The sequence below is a fragment of the Schistocerca americana genome, chromosome 5 (genome assembly GCF_021461395.2).
Source record: "Schistocerca americana isolate TAMUIC-IGC-003095 chromosome 5, iqSchAmer2.1, whole genome shotgun sequence".
NCBI lineage: Eukaryota > Metazoa > Arthropoda > Insecta > Orthoptera > Acrididae > Schistocerca > Schistocerca americana.
In genome coordinates, this window is record NC_060123.1 from 155,784,893 (window position 1) to 155,804,641 (window position 19,749).

Genomic DNA, 19,749 nt, shown 5'->3' on the forward strand with positions numbered 1-19,749 from the left:
GATGTGATGTGTATGTGGCACAGGAAGGTATTGGATATAACATGGGAAAATATGTGAGAGTGACGCAGGAAGAGTGATCAATTTGAAGGTATAGGGTTAATGATAACGGCAGCAATATTGAGGGACATGAAATGTTGCTCCAATAATCAGTGTGGTTGTGTAACCATCAGTTGTGTGCAGCTGAGATTGTTCTTACAGTGTGCCTGATAAGTTGAGCATACTGTGAAGTTTGGAAGGTGACAAAAGAAACATAGGAAAGAAGAGAAAGGTGGGTGCACACTGAGCATAATAATGCATTAGAAAATTGTATCAGAGAGAAACAGCACTGGTTTACGGGATGGAAGAAATGCCGTCACGCAAACTCAAACAGTGGAACATCCAGGATGGAATGTTTCAGTATTATGAAAGGGATAGTTGCTACTCACCATATAGTGGAAATGCTGAGTCACAGAAAGGCTATCAAAAAGTGAACTATCAGTCAACAAGGCCTTTGTGGGAAACAGACAATACTCACTCACTCACTCACTCACACACACACACACACACACACACACACACACACACACACACACATGCAAATGCAGCTGACACATTCATAATCACAGTCTTTGGCTGATGAGGTGAGATTGTGAGCAGCAGTGCACAATAAGAGAAGCAATCAGGTGGAGGGGTTAAGCAGGATGCTGAGGCAGGGAGGGGGAGGGATAGCTGCATCAGGGTTGTGGGGTGGTAAAATGCTGCTTGTGAGGGCATAAGCAGATGATGTGGAGAGTGGGTAGGGCAGCTAGGTGCAGTTGGGAGGTTGGAAGCTGGGTGGGGGGTGGAGGGTGGAGAGGATAGTGGAAAAGGAGAGAAGTAAAAATACTGTGGGTGTGCTGGCAGAATAGAGGGCAGTGTAGTGCTGGAATAGGAACAGGGAAGGGGCTAGATGGTAAGAACAATGACTAACAAAGTCTGAGGCTAGGAGGGTTATGGGAATGTATGATATATTCCAGGGAGAGTTCCCATCTGCGTAATTCAGATAAGCTGGTGTTGGTGGGAAGGGTCCAGATGGCACATGCTGTGAAGCAGTCATTGAAATGAAGAGTATTGTGTTGGGCAGCATGTTCAGCAATGGTGTGGCCCAGCTGTTTGTTGGCCACAGTTGGTCAGTGGCCACTTATGGGGATAGATAGTTTATTGGTTGTCATGCCCACATAGAATACAGCACAGTGGTTGCAGCTTAGTTTGTGGATAACATGACAGGTTTCACAGGTAGCCTTTGACGGGGTAGGTTATGCTTGTGACCAGACTGGAGTGCCTGGTGATGGGAGGATGTATGGGACAGGTCTTGCATGTAGGTCTATTACAGGGATATGAGCCATCAGGCAATGGGTTGGGTGCATGGGTTGTGTGAGGATGGATGAGGATGTTATTAGGGTCGGTGGGCAGTGGAGTACCACTGTGGGAGGGGTGGGGAGGATAGTGGGTAGGACATTCCTGATTTCAGGGCACAGCAAGAGGTAGTCAAAAACCTGGTGGAGAATGTGTGGGACTTTAGGATGTAATGGGTGATTGAAGAGATAAGACATGGCAGATCTATTTTTGATTACTCTCGCTGCATCACTCTCATGTATTTTTATGTATTTCCTGCTCCTTCTTGTGCCACACTCACATGTAGCTCATCCTACAAACCACTCATACATTTAAATATGTGTCATACATTTAAATATGTGTATGATAAATTGAGAACAACTGGATCTTTAATGCATCAGAAACATATCCGGCAAAGGAAAGTTACTAATGAGGAAATGGAAATTGGTACTCTTGCCACTGTTGTTTGAGGTCCTTGTGTTAGTTTGCATCAAATTGCAAGGGAATGTGGCATGAGCCAGAGTAGTGCTGTTCGTGTTCTGCATCGCCATGAATATCATCCTTACCATATCAGTCTCCACCAAGAATTCACTGGTACAGATTGTATGCATCATATTGAATTATACCAGTTGGCTCAACTTCAGATTCAGAGGGATGACACATTTATTAATTTGATTTTATTTACTGATGAGGCTACATTCACAAATGATTGAAATAATAATTTGCACATTACGCATTATTGGGTAACTTAAAGTCCACATTGGCTACAGCATGTTGCACACCAAAAACGGTGGTCAGTGAATGTATGGTGTGGGATTCTGGAGGACAGAATTATAGGCCCTTATTTAATTGAAGGAAATCATAGTGGTAAGAAGTACACCACATTCCTGCAAGAAACATTATGTCTGTATTTGGAAGAAATACCTTTAGGAACAAGGAACAGAGTGTGGTATCAACACGATGGGTGTCCGGCACATTTTTTGCTAATGGCTCGGAATGAGTTGCAGAGACAATTCCCAAATTGTTGGATTGAACACGGAACAGATGGGTCACGGCTGGCTCATTCACCAGACTTGACACCTCTGGATTTTTTCTTGTGGGGATTCATAAAAGACGTTGTTTATAAAGATGTTCTAACTATACCTGAAGGTATGGGGAGAGAATTGTCAGAGCACGTGCTTCGATAAGTGCTGATGTGATAAGGAATACCACTCAATCCATGATAAGAATATTGCAGCACTGCATTGATACCAATGGTCATCACTTCAAACATCTTCTGTAAATGGACATTCATGCCACCTTTGTGACCTTTGTTGACCTACAAAGACCTTACTGTTACACATTATTGGATTCATCTCGATAGCCACTATCAGAAAATAAGCACCAAACTATAGCATCCCATTTAAAACAACAAAGTTGACCTTCATATATCTGATGTGACCCTACCTAGCAACGAAAAACCAATGTCATATTATGGCCCCCGTTGTCCCATACAACTTTTGTCCCACAAACTTTTCAGCCCCGATCATACTTTCATAGTTACTCTTAGTGGCAATAGTTAGTGATTCATCCTGTATAAAAGAGATGGACAACAATGTGACAGATACCTTGTCCCATCTACCAATCATAGAGGAAGAGTGTGAGGAGGAAATGAAGTCTAAGAAAGAGTTCCAAATAATGTATATAAAAGGTGTTGGGGAAGAGAAGTAGATGAAAGCAATATACAAAGATATGTGCAGGCTCCAAAACAGGGATTCAACATTGAAATTTGTTAACATTAATTTTCGGTGTACAGGATATGAAAAAATTAAACAGTGTTATAGGATTTATAGGGGTACCGTATTTACTCGAATCTAAGCTGCACTCGAATCTAAGCCGCACCTGAAAAATGAGACTCGAAATCAAGGAAAAAAAATTTCCCGAACCTAATCCGCACCTGAAATTTGAGACTCGAAATTCAAGGGGAGAGAAAAGTTTTAGGCCGTGCCTCCAAATCGAAACAGAGTTGGTCCATTGTAATATGAGACACAATTTAGGTCGAACGAATGACGATACAGTTACAGTAGTTTGGTTCGAGTCGTAAGCTTAGCAGTTAAGCTTTACCAGATAACCATTGCTATGCGTCAGGCGCTCCGTCCGTATTTATACGGATACCATCCGTTTTCACGTGCTTCGTCTGGTTTGAATAGATTGCTTATTTTTCTTTGATCTGATAAGTGCCATTCTCTTTGTTATAGGTGTTTACGTCACTCTAAGCTGAAAATGCATTACTGTACTGTGTCATGCATTGTTTGTCGCATTCTGATAATGAATGTTTACGGCCTGTCACCGCTCACGGCATGGCTTGCTTTTGTGCACGCTACCGCCGCTTACAATAAAACAGAAAAAAAAGAAGAATCGTCTCATTAGCGAAACAATGGCAAGAGATTGCTATTTGTTGTTACTTACACTGCTGCTTTCTTTGATAATGATCAACAAGAACCAAATAATAGACTGCGTGTGGTGGATGATGTTCTGAACGAGAGTTTAGCGAAAATTTTTCTCCATTTGAAAATCTTTGCAGACATCTCTTTAGTATATTACATTCTGCACAGAAATTAGAATAATCTTAGATTTAAAAATCTAATCAATTGCCGTGCTTCATTTCTGACTGTATCACTATTAGGCATAAGAATAGTACGAATATAAACATAACATGATATATGTATTCTTCCGCGTTTGCTGTTGGCTCACTCCAGTTTCGAAGTTCATTAGGCAGGCAGGATTTAAATGAGATAGCAGCAAACACAAAAGAATACATGGAAAAATGTTTATATTCGTATTATTCTTATGGTGAAGAGAATACTGCATGTGATTCACAATTCATAAAAGTTCCTATTAGCAACCATCTCTTCTCACAGGTAGGAAAATATTCAGAAATTAGAGTTGGCCATATTGACAAACTTCCCAGTCTTGCCAGTCGGATTTTCGTAGTACATTGAATTGCTGCTACATTCGAAGATGAACAATATGGAATTTGTATTTATTTCGTTGGATAATGTACGAAAAGGCAGTGGTCGAAACTCGGGGCGGAGAAAAAAGCTCGTCTTCCACCTTTTTTTTTTAATTTATTTGCTGTCGCAGAGGTTTTGGTGCCAGTATTTATTTTTGTGCCTGGTTCAAATGGCTCTGAGCACTATGGGACTCAACTGCTGTGGTCATAAGTCCCCTAGAACTTAGAACTACTTAAACCTAACTAACCTAAGGACATCACACACATCCATGCCCGAGGCAGGATTCGAACCTGCGACCGTAGCGGTCGTGCGGCTCCAGACTGTAGCGCCTTTAACCGCTCGGCCACACTGGCCAACCTTTTTTTTTTTTTTTTTTTTTTTTTTTTTTTTTTTTTTTTTTTTTTTTTTTTTTGTGCCTGCAAAGCATGTAAATGCAAATGTATGAAAAGACAGTGGTCGAAACTCAGGGCGGAGAAAAAAGCTCGTCTTCCACCTTTTTTTAAAAATTTATTTGCTGTCACAGAGGTTTTGGCGCCAGTATTTATTTTTGTGCCTGCAAAGCATGCCTATGTAGCGCTACATGTATTCAACGGCAGAAGTTAGTTGTGGCGGCACCAACCAACATTTCTCAGAACTTCCGCTTACTTTGCACTCGTTTCTAAGCCGCAGGTGGTTTTTTGGATTACAAAAACCGGAAAAAATGTGCGGATTAGATTCGAGTAAATACGTTATATGATTTAGACAAAACATTTTTGAAAAGGGAAGAATGAAAGCAATTTTTCACAGATGAACAGCTGGAAACATTAATTAATTATATTCATCAAGGCCATGGGGACTGTGGAGAAGAGAAGTGTTTAGAAATAATGCAGGAACATGTCATCCTTAATAACATTGCTGTTTGGCACAGTAGCTATGCTCAGAGAAATCCAGAACACCATCAGCAGTAGAGCAGGTGGGTTACTGGCTATCGATTAATTTGGCCCCTGCCAGCAGGTCATATTGGACTGAAGTATATGTTATTAGCAGCAGATGTATCCTGTAAACATGTCAAATTGTACCCTCTAAAAAGAGCCACAAGGAAGAGTGCAATTAATAAACTACACTCATGCTCATAAATTACGGATAATGCTGATACATGGTGAAACAACACTCTGGTGGGCTGTTTGCAGGTTTAAATCACCTCCGTGTGTGACAATGCGGTGCATTTGCCCTACGGTCGTCGCACAGTGGCGCTGGCAGCAGTCCACATATGCAAAGGTGTGTTGGTGCATGTCAGAGTATGGTGCAGTGAGTAAGTGTGCAGATGTTTTCAGACATGCTAATGGTGACTGTGTGTTGAAAATGGCTCAAAGAACACATATTGATGACGTTATGAGGGGTAGAATACTAGGTTGACTGGAGGCTGGTCAAATACAGCAGGTCATAGCACGGGCCCTCCGTGTGCTCAAAGTGTGATCTCAAGATTATGGCAATGAGACCAGCAGACAGGAAACATGTCTAGGTGCTACAGTACAGGACGTTCACAGTGTACAATACCACAAGAAGACCAGTATCTCACCATCAGTGCCCACAGATAGCCACAGAGTACTGCAGGTAGCCTTGCTTAGGACCTTACCGCAGCCACTGGAACAGTTGTCTCCAGACACACAGTCTACAGATGACTGAACAGACATGGTTTACTCAACCAGAGACCTGCAAGGTGCATTCCACTGACCCCTGGTCACAAGACAGCCCGTAAAGCCTGGTGTCAAGAACACAGTACATGGTCATTGGAACAGTGGTTCCAGGTTATGTTCACAGACGAGTCCAGGTGTAGTCTGAACAATGATTCTCGCCGAGTTTTCATCTGGCGTGAACAAGGATCCAGATACCAACCCATTAATGTCCTTGAAAGGGACCTGTATGGAGGCCGTGGTTTGTTGGTGTTGGGTGGGATTATGATTGGTGCATGTACACCCCTGCATGTCTTTGACAAAGGAACTGTAACAGATCAGGTGTATCAGGACAGCATTTTGCACCAGTATGTCTGCCTTTTCAGGGGTGCAGTGGGTTCCACCTTCCTCCTGATGGATCATAACGCACAGCCCCACTGAGCTGCCATTGTTGAGGAGTACCTTGAAACAGAAGATATCAGGCGAATGGAGTGGCCTGCTTGTTCTCCAGACCTAAACCCCATTGAGCACGTGTGGGATGCTCTCGGTCGGTGTATCGCTGCACGTCTTCAAACCCCTACAACACTTCAGGTGCTCCAACAGGCACTGGTGCAAGAATGGGAGGCTATACCACAGCAGCTGCTCGACCACCTGATCCAGAGTATGTCGACCCATTGTGCGGCTTGTGTATGTGTGCGTGGTGATCATATCCCATATTGATGTCGGGTACATGCACAGGAAACAGTGGCATATTGTAGCAAGTGTTTTTCGGGATGGTTTTCTCAACTTATCACCAGTACCGTGGACTTACAGATCTGTGTCGCGTGTGTTACCTATGTGCCTATACTATTAGTACCAGTTTTGTGTAGTGCCACTTTGTGTGGCACCCCATTCTGCAAGTATCCTTAATTTATGAGCATGAGTGTAGAAAAGGACTGCATAGTGAATGTCAAATTGCCTGAAACGATCACATCAGACAATGGAGCACAATTTACTTCCTAACTGTGGGACAAATTTGTAGAAAGGGCAGGCATTAGACACACAAGGATATAAGTGTGCCACCTGGCAAGCAATCCTGCTGAGGTGCACATGCAAGAACTGTGTAGGTTGTGCAGCACCTACTGCAGTGAAAAACACATTTCTTGGGTGGGACATGTGACTGTATTTGAAAATCTTATAAATAAGTTAAAAGTAGTGCCACTAGTGACTAGTTACTCTCCATATGAAGTGATGATAGGAAGAAAACCTGATAATTTAATAGCAGAAAATATTGAGTTTCCTTCAGCTAACCTTTTAACCGGGCAGGAGAGGTATGCACTCATTAATAACATTTGCTAAAGAAAGATTCTGAAAGAAAGAAAAGACGTGATGGAAAATAAAGAACAGTTAAACTTAAGTGGGGAAATAGTCTTAGAAGTAAAGAAAAATGCAGTGAAATTGATGGGGAAACCAAAAAATTATTTGAACTTTATCATGGGCCATTTGAAGTAACAGAGTGGACACATCTCAATGCCACAGACTGGTGTACCTAATGTCAAAGAAGCCCTTAGGTCTGCAAAGTATAATTGAGCTGAGGAGGGATACTGAAAAGTGAATAGGGAGAATGCAGTACGCTGAAGTGTATATAAATTTTATATCTATTACCAAGTTGTATAGTTAAGTAATTTACATTTATATTTATTCCTATTGATCCCACTTCAGCCCTCATCCTTACATACTTTAGTGCTTTTTTTTCCACACATGCCCATGCCATACGAACTTTTGATCCTCGACCTAACCCATCCTTCCTCCCTCTCTCTTCACTTATTGCAAAACACACACACACACACACACACACACACACACACACACACTCCATTTTCATCCACATTTCTGTACGTTTTTAACATATTTGTCTGTATTTTAACAAGGTTTCACATATTTTCGCATATTTTTACATATCTGTGCGTGTTTCTGTTCGTCTTTATGCGTATCCAGTTTCTCTCACAACCATCAACACTTATTTCACATATTTCTGTGTCATTTCCATCTTTCTTCACCAGTTTGGTAAAGAATCCCTTTCCCTGGCTAAAACTCAGTCCCACATCCTGTTTCTCAAATGCTGCCTAAACCATGGAATCCCACCAATTGGCCTAACTGTAAAGATTTCTTTCTCTGGATCCCACCCCTCATTTCACAATGGACTACATCTTTTCTGGTTCTGCCAATCCCTGGCCCTCACAAACCTGGTACTACAGAAACACACCTCCATGGCACAGACATCCCAGAACCATCTCTGCTCCCTCTGCAACATACTACTACTTTGCAATCCCTACTCCATACAGCATATCTCTGAAATAGAATTCCTTCCTCTCCAGCATCTGAAGAAGCATTCCAGACACCACCTCCATAAGTTATCCAAACTACTGAAATCCTACTGTTGCCTCTTGGTGCACCACTATCCAAACCCTATCGTACCCACAGTGTTTCTCCTTGTCCACCCCTCATAGCAGCTAAACCCTGCCTAGCTGACCTTCTCATCTTGCCACATACCCCAAAACTCCCTACCAACTCTGCACCATGTCCAGAGCCAAAACATTCCTGTAACACTGTTGTTAACCTTTCCACCAAAACCCCCATCTCCACAATAGTTTCAGTCTTATCCAAAGGCCTCACCTTTTGCTCTACACCCCAAGTTTAACCATGCTGGACTTGTCAAAGACCTACTCTCCTTCTCCTGATCCCTGCAATGGAAGCACTTCTTAGCCACCAATCCCTCCAACTAAAACTACCATAATTTCAACACTAAACCATCCTCTTCCAGTTAATAGCACCATCCAACTGTGATCATCCCCTCCTCCCACCTAACCACCTGTTGGTCACCTTCCAGGAATTCCTCACTTCCAACTTAGACTCGCCATTCTTCCACCTGTCCCTTCCTCAGAACACCAACCTTTCAATAGAAATATGAACAGCCACACACAACCTCAAACCAAATCATGACCCAATCATCCTACCTGCAGACAAAAGTTCCACCGCTGTTGTTATGAATCATGGTGACTATATGGCAGAAGGCCTCCATCAATTTCTGGCCCCTCCACGTATACAGTCTGCCAGAGGAATCCTATCCCAGAAGACCAACACAAACTTCAATCTGTGCTTAAAACTGTAGGCCTTTCCCAGAACATCTCCCCTAAATCCATTTCCCTCCTCACCCTTATGACATCCCACACACACACCTTCTATATGCTCCCCAAAATCTACAAATCCAACAATCCTGGATGCCCATTGTGGCTGGATATTGTGCCCCCACTAAAAGAATTTTGACCCTCACTGACCAACATCCCCAACCAATTGCCCATAATCAAGCCTCCCATGTCAAAGCCATCAACCACTTCTTTACTGACTCTTCACCATTCCCAGCCATTTACCTCTTGGATCCCCACTCGTCACTGTTGATGCCACCTCTCTCTACACCAACATTCCTCATGCCCATGGTCTTACTGCTATTGGACACTACCTTTACCAATGTCTTTCAGACTCCAAACTCACTACCTTATACACCTTACTATCTTTTTCCTAACCCACAAGTACTTGGCATTTAAAGGGAAGGTATATAAACAAACCCATGGCACAGCCATGGCCACCCACATGGCAGCCTCCTGTGCCAACCTTTTTATTAGCCATCTAGAGACCTTCCTAGCCTCACAAAGCACCAAACCCCTAGTTTGGTTCAGGTTCATTGATGATATCTTCATGATCTGGACTCGGGCCAAGACACCCTATCTTGCTTCCTTCACAACCTCAACACCTTCTCTCCCATATGCTTCAGATTGTCCTCCTCAATCCAGTATGCCAGCTTCCTAGATGTTGACCTCGTCCTCTCTGATGGCGTCATCTGCATCTCTTTCCACATTAAACCCACCAACCACCAACAGTACCTGCCTTTTGACAGCTGTCATCCTTTTCACACAAAAAAGTCCCTCCCATATAACCTGGCCACCTGGGGACAGTGTATCTGCAGTGATGAAAAACTCGTTTGCTCAGTATGCTGAGGGTCTCACCAAGACCTTCACAGACAGCCACCATCCCCCAGACCTAGTCCACAAAAAGATCTCCTGTGTCATTTTCTCTCACACCCCCAAACCTCCCACAAGAACCAACCACAAAGGAGTGTGCTCCTTATCACCCAGTACCACCCTGGACTGGAACAACAGTACCACATCCTTTGCCAGGGCTTTGATTAACTATCATCATGCCCTGAAATGAAGGACATCCTACCCAACATGCTTCTCACACCTCCTAAAGTGGTGTTCCTTCACTCACCCAGCCTCCATAACATCCTAGTCCATCTCTATGCCACTCCCAGTCCCAACTCTTGCCACAAGGGTCATAACCCTATGGAAGCCAAGCGTGCAAAACATGCCCAGTCCACCCACCCAGCACTTCTAATTTCAGTCCTGCGACAGGTTTATCCTACCCAACAGGAGCTGGGCCACCTGTGAATGCAGCTATGTCATTTACCAGCTCTGCTGCAATCTTGTCACAGTTTTTTATATTGGTATAACTACCAACCAGCTGTGCAACAGGATGAATCGCCACTGCCAAACTACAGCCAAGAGCGAAGTAGACCACCATATGGCACAACATGCAGCGGAACATAACACACTTGATTTCAATGGCTGCTTCACTACTCAAGCAATCTGGCTTCTTTCGTGAACCACCAGCGTTTTTGAACTGCGGCAATGGGAGTTATCCTTACCACACATTCTCCGCTCCCATAATTATCCTGGCCTCATCCTATGGTAACATAATGTCCCCACATCCTCTACCCAGCAGTTTCCACCCACTCTGTCTTGTCATCTCCTTCCCATTCTCATCTCCCACCCTTTTTATTTGCAGATGTGTGCTAACGCATGCACCCATCTTTCCCTGCTTGTTTCCATTTTTGCTCCTTTTCTTCCCCACCTTCCTGCCCCACAACCTTCTGACACTGCACCAGTTGGCAGGCTAGTCCGTCCACACTGCACCAGACAGCATTCGTCTCTCCCCCATCCCCTCATACTTCTCTACTTATGAAGCATATGGCCAAAATCTTTGTGTGTGTCTCTTTTAATTGTGCCTGTCTGCTACTTGACTTGTCTTATTTACAGTAGGTAGCAATCTATTTTGCTGTTCATGACAAGATATGTGTGTGTTTACAGTATATTAAAAAAATAAGTGATTTGTTATTGGTACATGAGTGAACACAAGGAAATTTAAATCTTTACAATGATATGATTATCAGAGGTAAAGGAAGAGTTATGAGGATATATGCATAAACGTGGGAAACATTAGATAAAACAACTGTGTCATGGGAAATAACTAATAGGGATTAAGTCTGGTGCATTGGGGTAAGACTGAACACTGGGATGCACACAGTACATTGTTTGATTGTTCCCTCTTGTGTCAGAACGTAAATATAAAGTTCAGATTTAGAATCATGGGAATCAGTGGTTTGGGATTAGGTTAATCTAGTTTTGTGGCTATTTGTGCAGATGTGAAAGCCAGAATTAACTATTTATTTTGTCAATTAGTATCATGAGTAACTTGTGGGATGCAAAAAAAATTATCTAAAAATTTAAAATGATTTGTTTGTTATCAGTTAATATATGGAAATATTCATGTGTATTAACACATATGTAAGCATTTGTATTGTATTGATAAGTCTCAGTAGAGATCTAAACACAGTGGATACATGGTGAACCAGGAAAGGGCTTCTGTAGCCTGTTCACTGGGGAGACATGGGTAAAAAGTAATGAACACTTACTCATTGGGGGTTTTATTTGGACATTTTGATAGGGTATGGCTTCACTGGTGATGGATGGCACAGCACTGTTGGCTGAAAATGATGAGTGTGGAAAGTGTACAACTGTACCAAGACTGACTTGGACACAAGAAACCAGCTGCAACAACCTGGCACAAATAGAGGAACAACTGTGTGTATGTATGTGTCCAAAAAGGTGAAAGTGATAGCGTATTCTAATCTTGAGTGCTGCATGCAGAAAGACTTATATTGGTCTTATTTCGTGTAAAATCATTTTGGTCGCCAGTCCTTTCAAAGACTTGATTATCAAATTATTAACAACGTGTTTAGATCCAGATACATCAATTCTGTTAAAGTTAATATGTGTATATGTATGCCAGAGATAATGCTCATGCTGATTGATTCACCACTTGCTAAATTATCAAATGAGTTGTGGCACAGTTAATATATAAAAAAGATTGGTATTACTTGTCATTATGTGAATGGTGTGGTATGTGCTACTTCATGTATGACTCAGCATGTCAGACATATATGAAGGCAGTGTATGTGACGTTACAAACAGCTAGTTTGACTGCTGCAGGATGAACTAAATCTGACAGCTCGGCTGTGGGCTTTAATAGTTAAAAAGATATTGACATTATTACCATTATTGTTTACAGTAAATTGTAATAACTGACTCAATCATGAAAGTCACACTCATGATACACCAGATGAAAGCAGATAATGCCTGCAACATAATGAACACATTAATTTTCTAATTAAACAACTCTAAAAACTATTATAAATGATTTAGTTTATTTGTTTAAATAGTGTCATCACTATGAACTCCTCCACAGAGACACAAATGATCTTATCAGCATGAGTTTCTTTCCTTAATATTCCGATAACATTCAATGTGTATTGAATTGTAGTTGTGACTTATAAAATACATCAAGTTAGTGTTTTGACTAGAGTACCAAATGTGGTGATTTGTCTAAAATTGTTAAAAAATTGTATGAATGAGTTTGTTAAGAGATTTTGAAAGACTGCAAAGATTTTCATATGTTTCATCATAAGTAATTGTTGGAAATTGTTTTGAAAATTATGAATGGTGGTCAGGATGATAGTATCTGACAGTAAAAAGCAATTACATGTTTACAAGGATTGGGTCCAAGAGAAAGCTGTAAGGAGCACTTCAGCATATTAAACATAATGACACTCCCAAGTCTCTATATGTATAACTGCTTAATATACGTAAAAGAAAATATACAACAATTCACACAGAGAAAGAATTTACATTTGCACAGCACTCAAAACAACTGCATGCTTGATATACAATATTCTAGGCTGTCACTGACACACAACAGTCACAAACACCTAAGTCTAAAGTTATATAATAGACTGCCACAATCTGTCAAAACCCACACCCACTTTAAATTTAAGGAGGTATTAGACACATGGCTCAAAAATAAAGCATATTACTCAATTGAAGAATATCTTGGAAGTAATTTGAAAGGAATGTATAAACAATAAAATAATATAACTATCATTAACTAAATATGTAAAACCATATAATTAATTCTGTATAATGTTTATTGTTGAAATTGTCTGATTAGTAAGATGTTTATGTATTTATATGTATTTATGTGTATGTAAAATGATGATGTGAGTAAAATGCGCAAATCACTAACTACTAAAAAGATGTATATATGTATATGTATGCATTATGTATAATGTAAAAATTAGTAATAACTATACTTATATGAAATATGTAAAACGTATTTTGACAAAGCCAATTGTTTGGTAAACATGCTGAATGGCTAATAAATAAACATATGAAACATATTTCTGCACTGAATTGAGGGGTGGTCATGTGAGTGAATCTTTAAATAAACATGCAGGGCAGAGCTTGTGGTCTTTCGTCTGTTGCCTTGCATCTGGAATGTTGGTGGAGATATTTTGTCTGGAGCTGGTAATGCTATGGGTGGTGCGTATACTGCAAATGTTACTTTTATGAACCAGGACTTTTACGTTTTGATTTAGTGCATGCTGCTGTGTATAATGTTACATCTGCACAAAGTAATACCAAAGATTACACTGGTGATAGACAATGTTCTGTTATTCAGTGAGTTATCTGTTTATCGTCACCATTCACAAACACTGTGTTTCTCTAAAAAATAATTAAAATGGATTTACATAAAACTTAAAATCAATATGTTTTGAGCAACGTTATTATCCTTTGGGGTTTTGACCAACAGACCCAGCCTCAGTACTTGTTTTATTAAATTATTCACTAATGTCTCACTGCTAATATAAGGCTTTGGTATTAACATTATAACGTTGTGTTGTTGGGCTAAAGAACAACAATGTTTGGCCATCCCCTCTTGGTGTTAGTGAGCATGCTCAAAGTTAATAGCCATACATTGCCCACACCCTGGTAAATGGGCGAAAATGTTGTAAAATTTTCCTAGTATAATGAAGGTGGTGATCACTCTGGAGGATGAAACAGTTTCAATTGTAGCAGCAAATAAACTTGAACTTTTGGAAGCTAGAAATGACTTGACTATCATTGTGGCAGAAATTGGTTTCTACAGCTACATCTACATCTGACTCTGCAAACCACTGTGGCATGCGTGGCAGAGGATACATCCCATGGTGCAAATTATTATGGCCTCTTCCTGTTCCATTGGATGTGAGAATAATGTTTGTTTTAGTGCCTCTGTGCAAGCAGTAATTATTCTAATCTTATACTCATGATCCCTATGTGACCAATATGTAGGGGGTCTTAGTATTCCTAGAGATATAAATTTAATGTCTGTTCTTGTATCTTCGTTAATTGAATTTCTTGGTGTAGTTTAAGTTTATCTTCAAGAGTCTTCCAGTTCATTTCCTTCAGTATCTCTGTGACACTCTCTCAAGGATTAAACGACCCTGTGACCATTTGTGCTGCCCTTCTCTGTATAAATTCAACATCCCCTGTTAGTTCTATCTGGATACAGGTCCCATACACTTGAGCAATATTCTAGGGTGGGTTACACAAGTGATTTGAAAGCTATCTTCTTTGCAGACTGATTGCACTTCCCCAGTGTTCTACCAATAAATTGAAGTTTACCCACTGATTTACCCATGTCTGAACCTTTGTAATCATTCCATCTCATGTCCCTACAAAATTTTATGCCTAGGTATTTACATGAGTTGTCCAATTTCAACAGTGACTCATTGATATTATAGTCATAGGTTACTACGCAAAATTTAACATTTCTGAACATTTAAAGCAACTTGCCAATCTCTACAACACTCTGAAATCTTATCAAGATCTGACTGAATATTGCTGCAGCTTCTTTCAGACAGTACTTCATTATAGATAACTGCATCATCTGCAAAAAGCCTGATTTTACTATTGTCTGCATTGTCACTGATATACAGCATTAACAGCAAAGGTCTCAACACACTTCCCTGGGCACACCCAAAGTTACTTCTACATGTGACAGTGACTCTTCATCCAAGATAACATGCTGCGTTCTCCATAGGAAAAAGTCATCAAACTAGTCACAAATCTCATTGGATACCGCATATGATCATACTTTTGACAGTAAGCCTGCCACGAGTGATCTGCCATCTTCAAGAAGTAGGGCGGCCTTTGACAATGTCGGTGAAAATTGTGGATGATGCAGTGCAAAGACTTGAGAGTGTGTCAGGGAAATGGGGCTCCCTAGGAAAAACTGTAAAACATTGTTTTTGAAAAATCCTGTTCTTGACAAACTTAGAAACATTTCAAAAATTCTTAATGTGACAATTCTATTGCAGTATTTGATGGACCCCACAATAGTTCATAGTTTTACTGTTGCTCCAGTTACCTCTGGAGAAATTTAGAGGTCATTTTCTCAGATGAAGACTGTATTATCTAATTGGAGACTCAACATGACTCCAGAAATTTAAGAGCATTTGGCTCACATGTACAATCAGTAAGGTTATACACCTTTGAATGCATAGGCTTTCAGGAAACATTTCATTTTCAGTCAAGTACAATAAGCATTTTGTTTAAGACTTAAAAGTTACTATAAAAAATATAATACAACACAATTTGAACATAAATATGCTGACTGTATGATTGTTAATAGTGCAATCTTGTAAATAAATAGGTATAATGTAAAGCTCTTTATATTGTCTTTTATTGCCTATTTTAGCTATTTATAAGGGCTTTTAATGATTTATGATCCTAACTTCTGGTCTCTGGTTATAAGCTTTAGTATGATTTGAAAGACATCTTTATGGATAATACTTCAACAGTGGAATGTTTGTAAATGAGAGCAAAAAAACCTTAATGAGTTTATTCATACTTTGTATATTTCTTATGTCAATGCTTATTACAAAATTTCACAAATTTATATATAAAATTCAATATGCAATAAAATGAATTTTTCAAATGCTTGCTGATAAACTTAAGATTTTGCGAATATTAATTTCTTCACTGTAGTTATTTAAATGTAATTATGAAAATAATATGTAAGAAGTATGAGTTAGCTTTTGAAGTATCTTCAGAGGATGGTCTACAGCATTCTGTACAAAATTTACAGATTATGGCCATGGCCTTCTGCAGAAAATGCCCACTACAAAATAATATTTGTTTGGAAAATAAAATTCTATGAATAATGAATACATTCACATGTTAATAAACTAACCTTGTGTGAAGAAAGAACCCTAGCCGAAAAGCCACCAGGTGTACAAAACAATGTAATGAAACATATGCTAGTTGAGAAGCACACCAGAGCATTCCTTTAAAAGACCACAGCAAAATCTGTGCTGTGGTAGGGCAGTGAAGCCTGGACAATAAAGACAAATGATACAAAAAGACAAAGACTAAACTAAAGACTAATTCTTGAGATGGACAGCTGCGTACACCAAATGGGATCAGAAAAGGAATGAAGATGTATTGGAGGAACTTAAAATGGGTTAATCACACAATATATTCAAAACTACCAAAACAAATAGAGGAAACTTCTATAAGGAACAGCTCAAGCATGATCCCAGAGTCCATGCTACACTACCATTACAGTGGGTAAGACTGCTATGTTAACAAATGAGAATATGGTTGGAGAATTTCATGACAACACAGTAACAAGTAAAAAGAACTAATACTTTGAAGGAAGATGATGATTACGATGATAAAAGGTAAAACGTTTATAACTGTTGTTCATTTGTGTAAGGCTGAATATGAATTGGAACAGTTTTGCAACAGATATTTTGGCAAATATGTACCAAATTTTGTGCAAGTTTGACATTGTGTGTGATAATGTGATAACACAAGTTTGATTCATTGCTTAGTTGAAAAACTCACCTGGGCATGTTCTTATGTAAGACTCAAAGAACATCACAGTGAAACAAAATCAACAAGATACGTACCATATATATGTGAATAATTCACACTTTTTTTTCTGAATTTAAGGACGAAAAGCTGGTGTGTGTGGATTAATTGCAATAAGGCTGGTAGTGCTCCATCTCCAACAATAGATCATGTTTTACTATAGTATTGTTGCAGATTCAGTCTGTAATGCATCAGTAGCATGTTAGAAGTGAAGTATTAATGACATGTTAACTTGTTAATTATGGGTACAAGTTCTTGTTATTGCTCATACACTAGTAAAGAAAAACTTAAAATTACTAAATTACTGATGAAGCAGAGAGCACTGGAAACTGTGCAGTGGGGAGAAATTATAATGTAAGTAAGGGTTTTATTTGTGGTGGTCAAAAATATAAAATATGGCTTCAAGAAATGAACAGTAATCACTGGGCATTTTGTGGGAAAAAAGTGAAGTATCCAGACCTCAGACAAAAGGCTCTGTGGTTATGTAGATGAGAAGTGACAACATGAATCTGTGTCGACTAGTGAAACATGCCAACTCACACACTGGTTTCAGCCAAAGGACTAGGCATCACCAATTTCAAAGATAGTCATGGCTGGCTATCAAGATTTTTCAGTTGAAATGGATTACGTCTCAGCAGGAAATCTACCACTGTTTAGTGGCTTCCAGCTGGTTATGGATAAAAATGTTGTGAATTTTCATTACTATGTGATATATTCGCACTGCGGACATTCCTGTATATTATCACAAATTGCTAACACAGATGAATCCACCGTCATGATATGAACTGGTGGCAATGAGAAGAAAAAGTGTACAGTAATGTGTGTATCTAGTGCTGGATGAAAGCAACCACTTTGTGTGATATTTAAAAGGAAAATGTTTCCTCAGTCCATTACCGAATTCACATAACATGTCAGTCCTTGACAGTTCCTACAGACATACAACTGAGGAAGTGGCGTACAAGTTACAAAAATGGAAAACTGACTTGGTCATTATTCCTGGAGGTCTAACATCTGTCCTGCAACTACTAGATTTTTGTGTAATTGGCCATTCACAGCTGCACTTAAACAGTGATATATGAAATGGATGGTGTACACACACAAATACAAATTCAAACCAATATTTCTTTCTTTTTTTTCCTCTCTTAAAATAAGGGTGCACAGAATATTTGATGGCACAGACTATTTATGTATATAGTTTGAAGTTCTGCATACTCTTCCTGTTTTGTGCTATAATAACTGTACATAATTCTCTATTAATGAAAGAGTATGTATGAAGGTGGAATGTTCTGACAAGTTACTCAGAGCTGACACTTGATTAGGAGCCATTGTTGTATTTGTTTTGTAATGATGATTGTGTTCTTACATATTGACAAACAACATGTTCTTCCTTTTCAGTAATTTGGATCATGAAGTATTAACTTCTTTTCCTTTCTATTACATCTCATAATTAGTATTACTATTTACTTCTTGGTTATCATAGTTTGTGAAAGTGGATCATGAAACCAAGTAACATTTACCTTTATTGTTTTATTTTATATGTAGGCAGATTTTGGATGAATCTGATCCAAAGGATAACAATCCATTTAACCCTAAGTGTAGAAATTACTTTCTATCTGCATACAAAAATTTTGGAACATCACCTGCACAGACAGCAACAAGTGAAACACATGATATGCTGAAACAGATTCTTGATACTATGTGCATTCCTAAACGGAGTCCCAGAGAAAGTATTCTGAACTTCTTGTCATATCCTCTATCAGAGTAAGTTTGTTTTATAGCTTAATCAATTCTAATACCATTACAATATGGCTAACAAATTTATGGGTGTGATAAGGCATTAAATTATAAATGATTCAAAGCAACAATAAATAAAAGAGTCTACAAAATTCGAATTGTTGTGCAGCTGTTCTGAAAAAAATAACTGTCAAAAATTCTTGAGTTATTTGAAGGAGCTGATATTTTCCTAGTTTTCTTACAGTATTGATAACTTTGAATGATAAATGTTTCAGCCACATTTTCAGATTTCATCAGTACTGGAGAATTCCTACGCATGAGTTTGCATTGAAGCTTCAATAAAATCAACAAAACATTTATGAGAGCCTTTTCAAGGAATTGCATCTTCTATTAATGAAAGAGTATGTCATGAAGAAATCAGTTCTCAGATCATCAAATTGAAGGGGCAACAGTGTCAAAATCGAGAATGCCTGAGAAAGAGGATGAGACTGAGACCAAAAAAGAGAAGCAAAAAATTGTTAGTTTACCTTATGATGGCCCAGTACCTGGAAAGATCAGAAGAATCGTACAGAAACATAAAATTCAATGTATTTTGGCCCCTTCAACTAAGGTAAAACATATTCTTTGTAATGTTTAAGACAATTAATTTCTGCAAAAGACACGTGTGTATAAATTCCACGTGAACGTGGCATGTCCTACATGGGACAGACTTTCAGAATAGTTGACATGAGATGCAAAGAACATCAGCAACCACATGACTAAAACAATCTAGCAAATCAGCTATTGCTGAGCACTGCCTCGAACATAATCATGAAATGAAGTATGATGAGACCAGTATCATGGAGCAAACACCAAGTTTCTGGGATAAGTATTCTATGAAAATAAAAA

The 19,749-nt window shown here is 39.3% G+C and overlaps 1 protein-coding gene across 7 annotated transcripts in view; it reads left to right on the forward strand.

The window, feature by feature from the left end:
* LOC124616037 overlaps positions 1–19,749 on the forward strand; it is a 98,647-nt gene that overhangs the window by 28,008 nt on the left and 50,890 nt on the right. For 2 of the 7 annotated variants that reach the window (XM_047144260.1, XM_047144259.1), the window contains 2 exons: positions 11,819–11,963; positions 18,670–18,888. The exons of 3 other annotated variants lie outside the window; for them this stretch is intronic. In XM_047144260.1, coding sequence (XP_047000216.1) covers positions 11,962–11,963; positions 18,670–18,888 — 221 coding nt within the window. In that variant the 5' untranslated portion in view covers positions 11,819–11,961. Of the gene's footprint in view, positions 1–5,543; positions 5,638–11,818; positions 11,964–18,669; positions 18,889–19,749 lie in introns of those variants that run through there. 2 more of the 7 variants (XM_047144261.1, XM_047144262.1) reach the window with 2 other exon arrangements.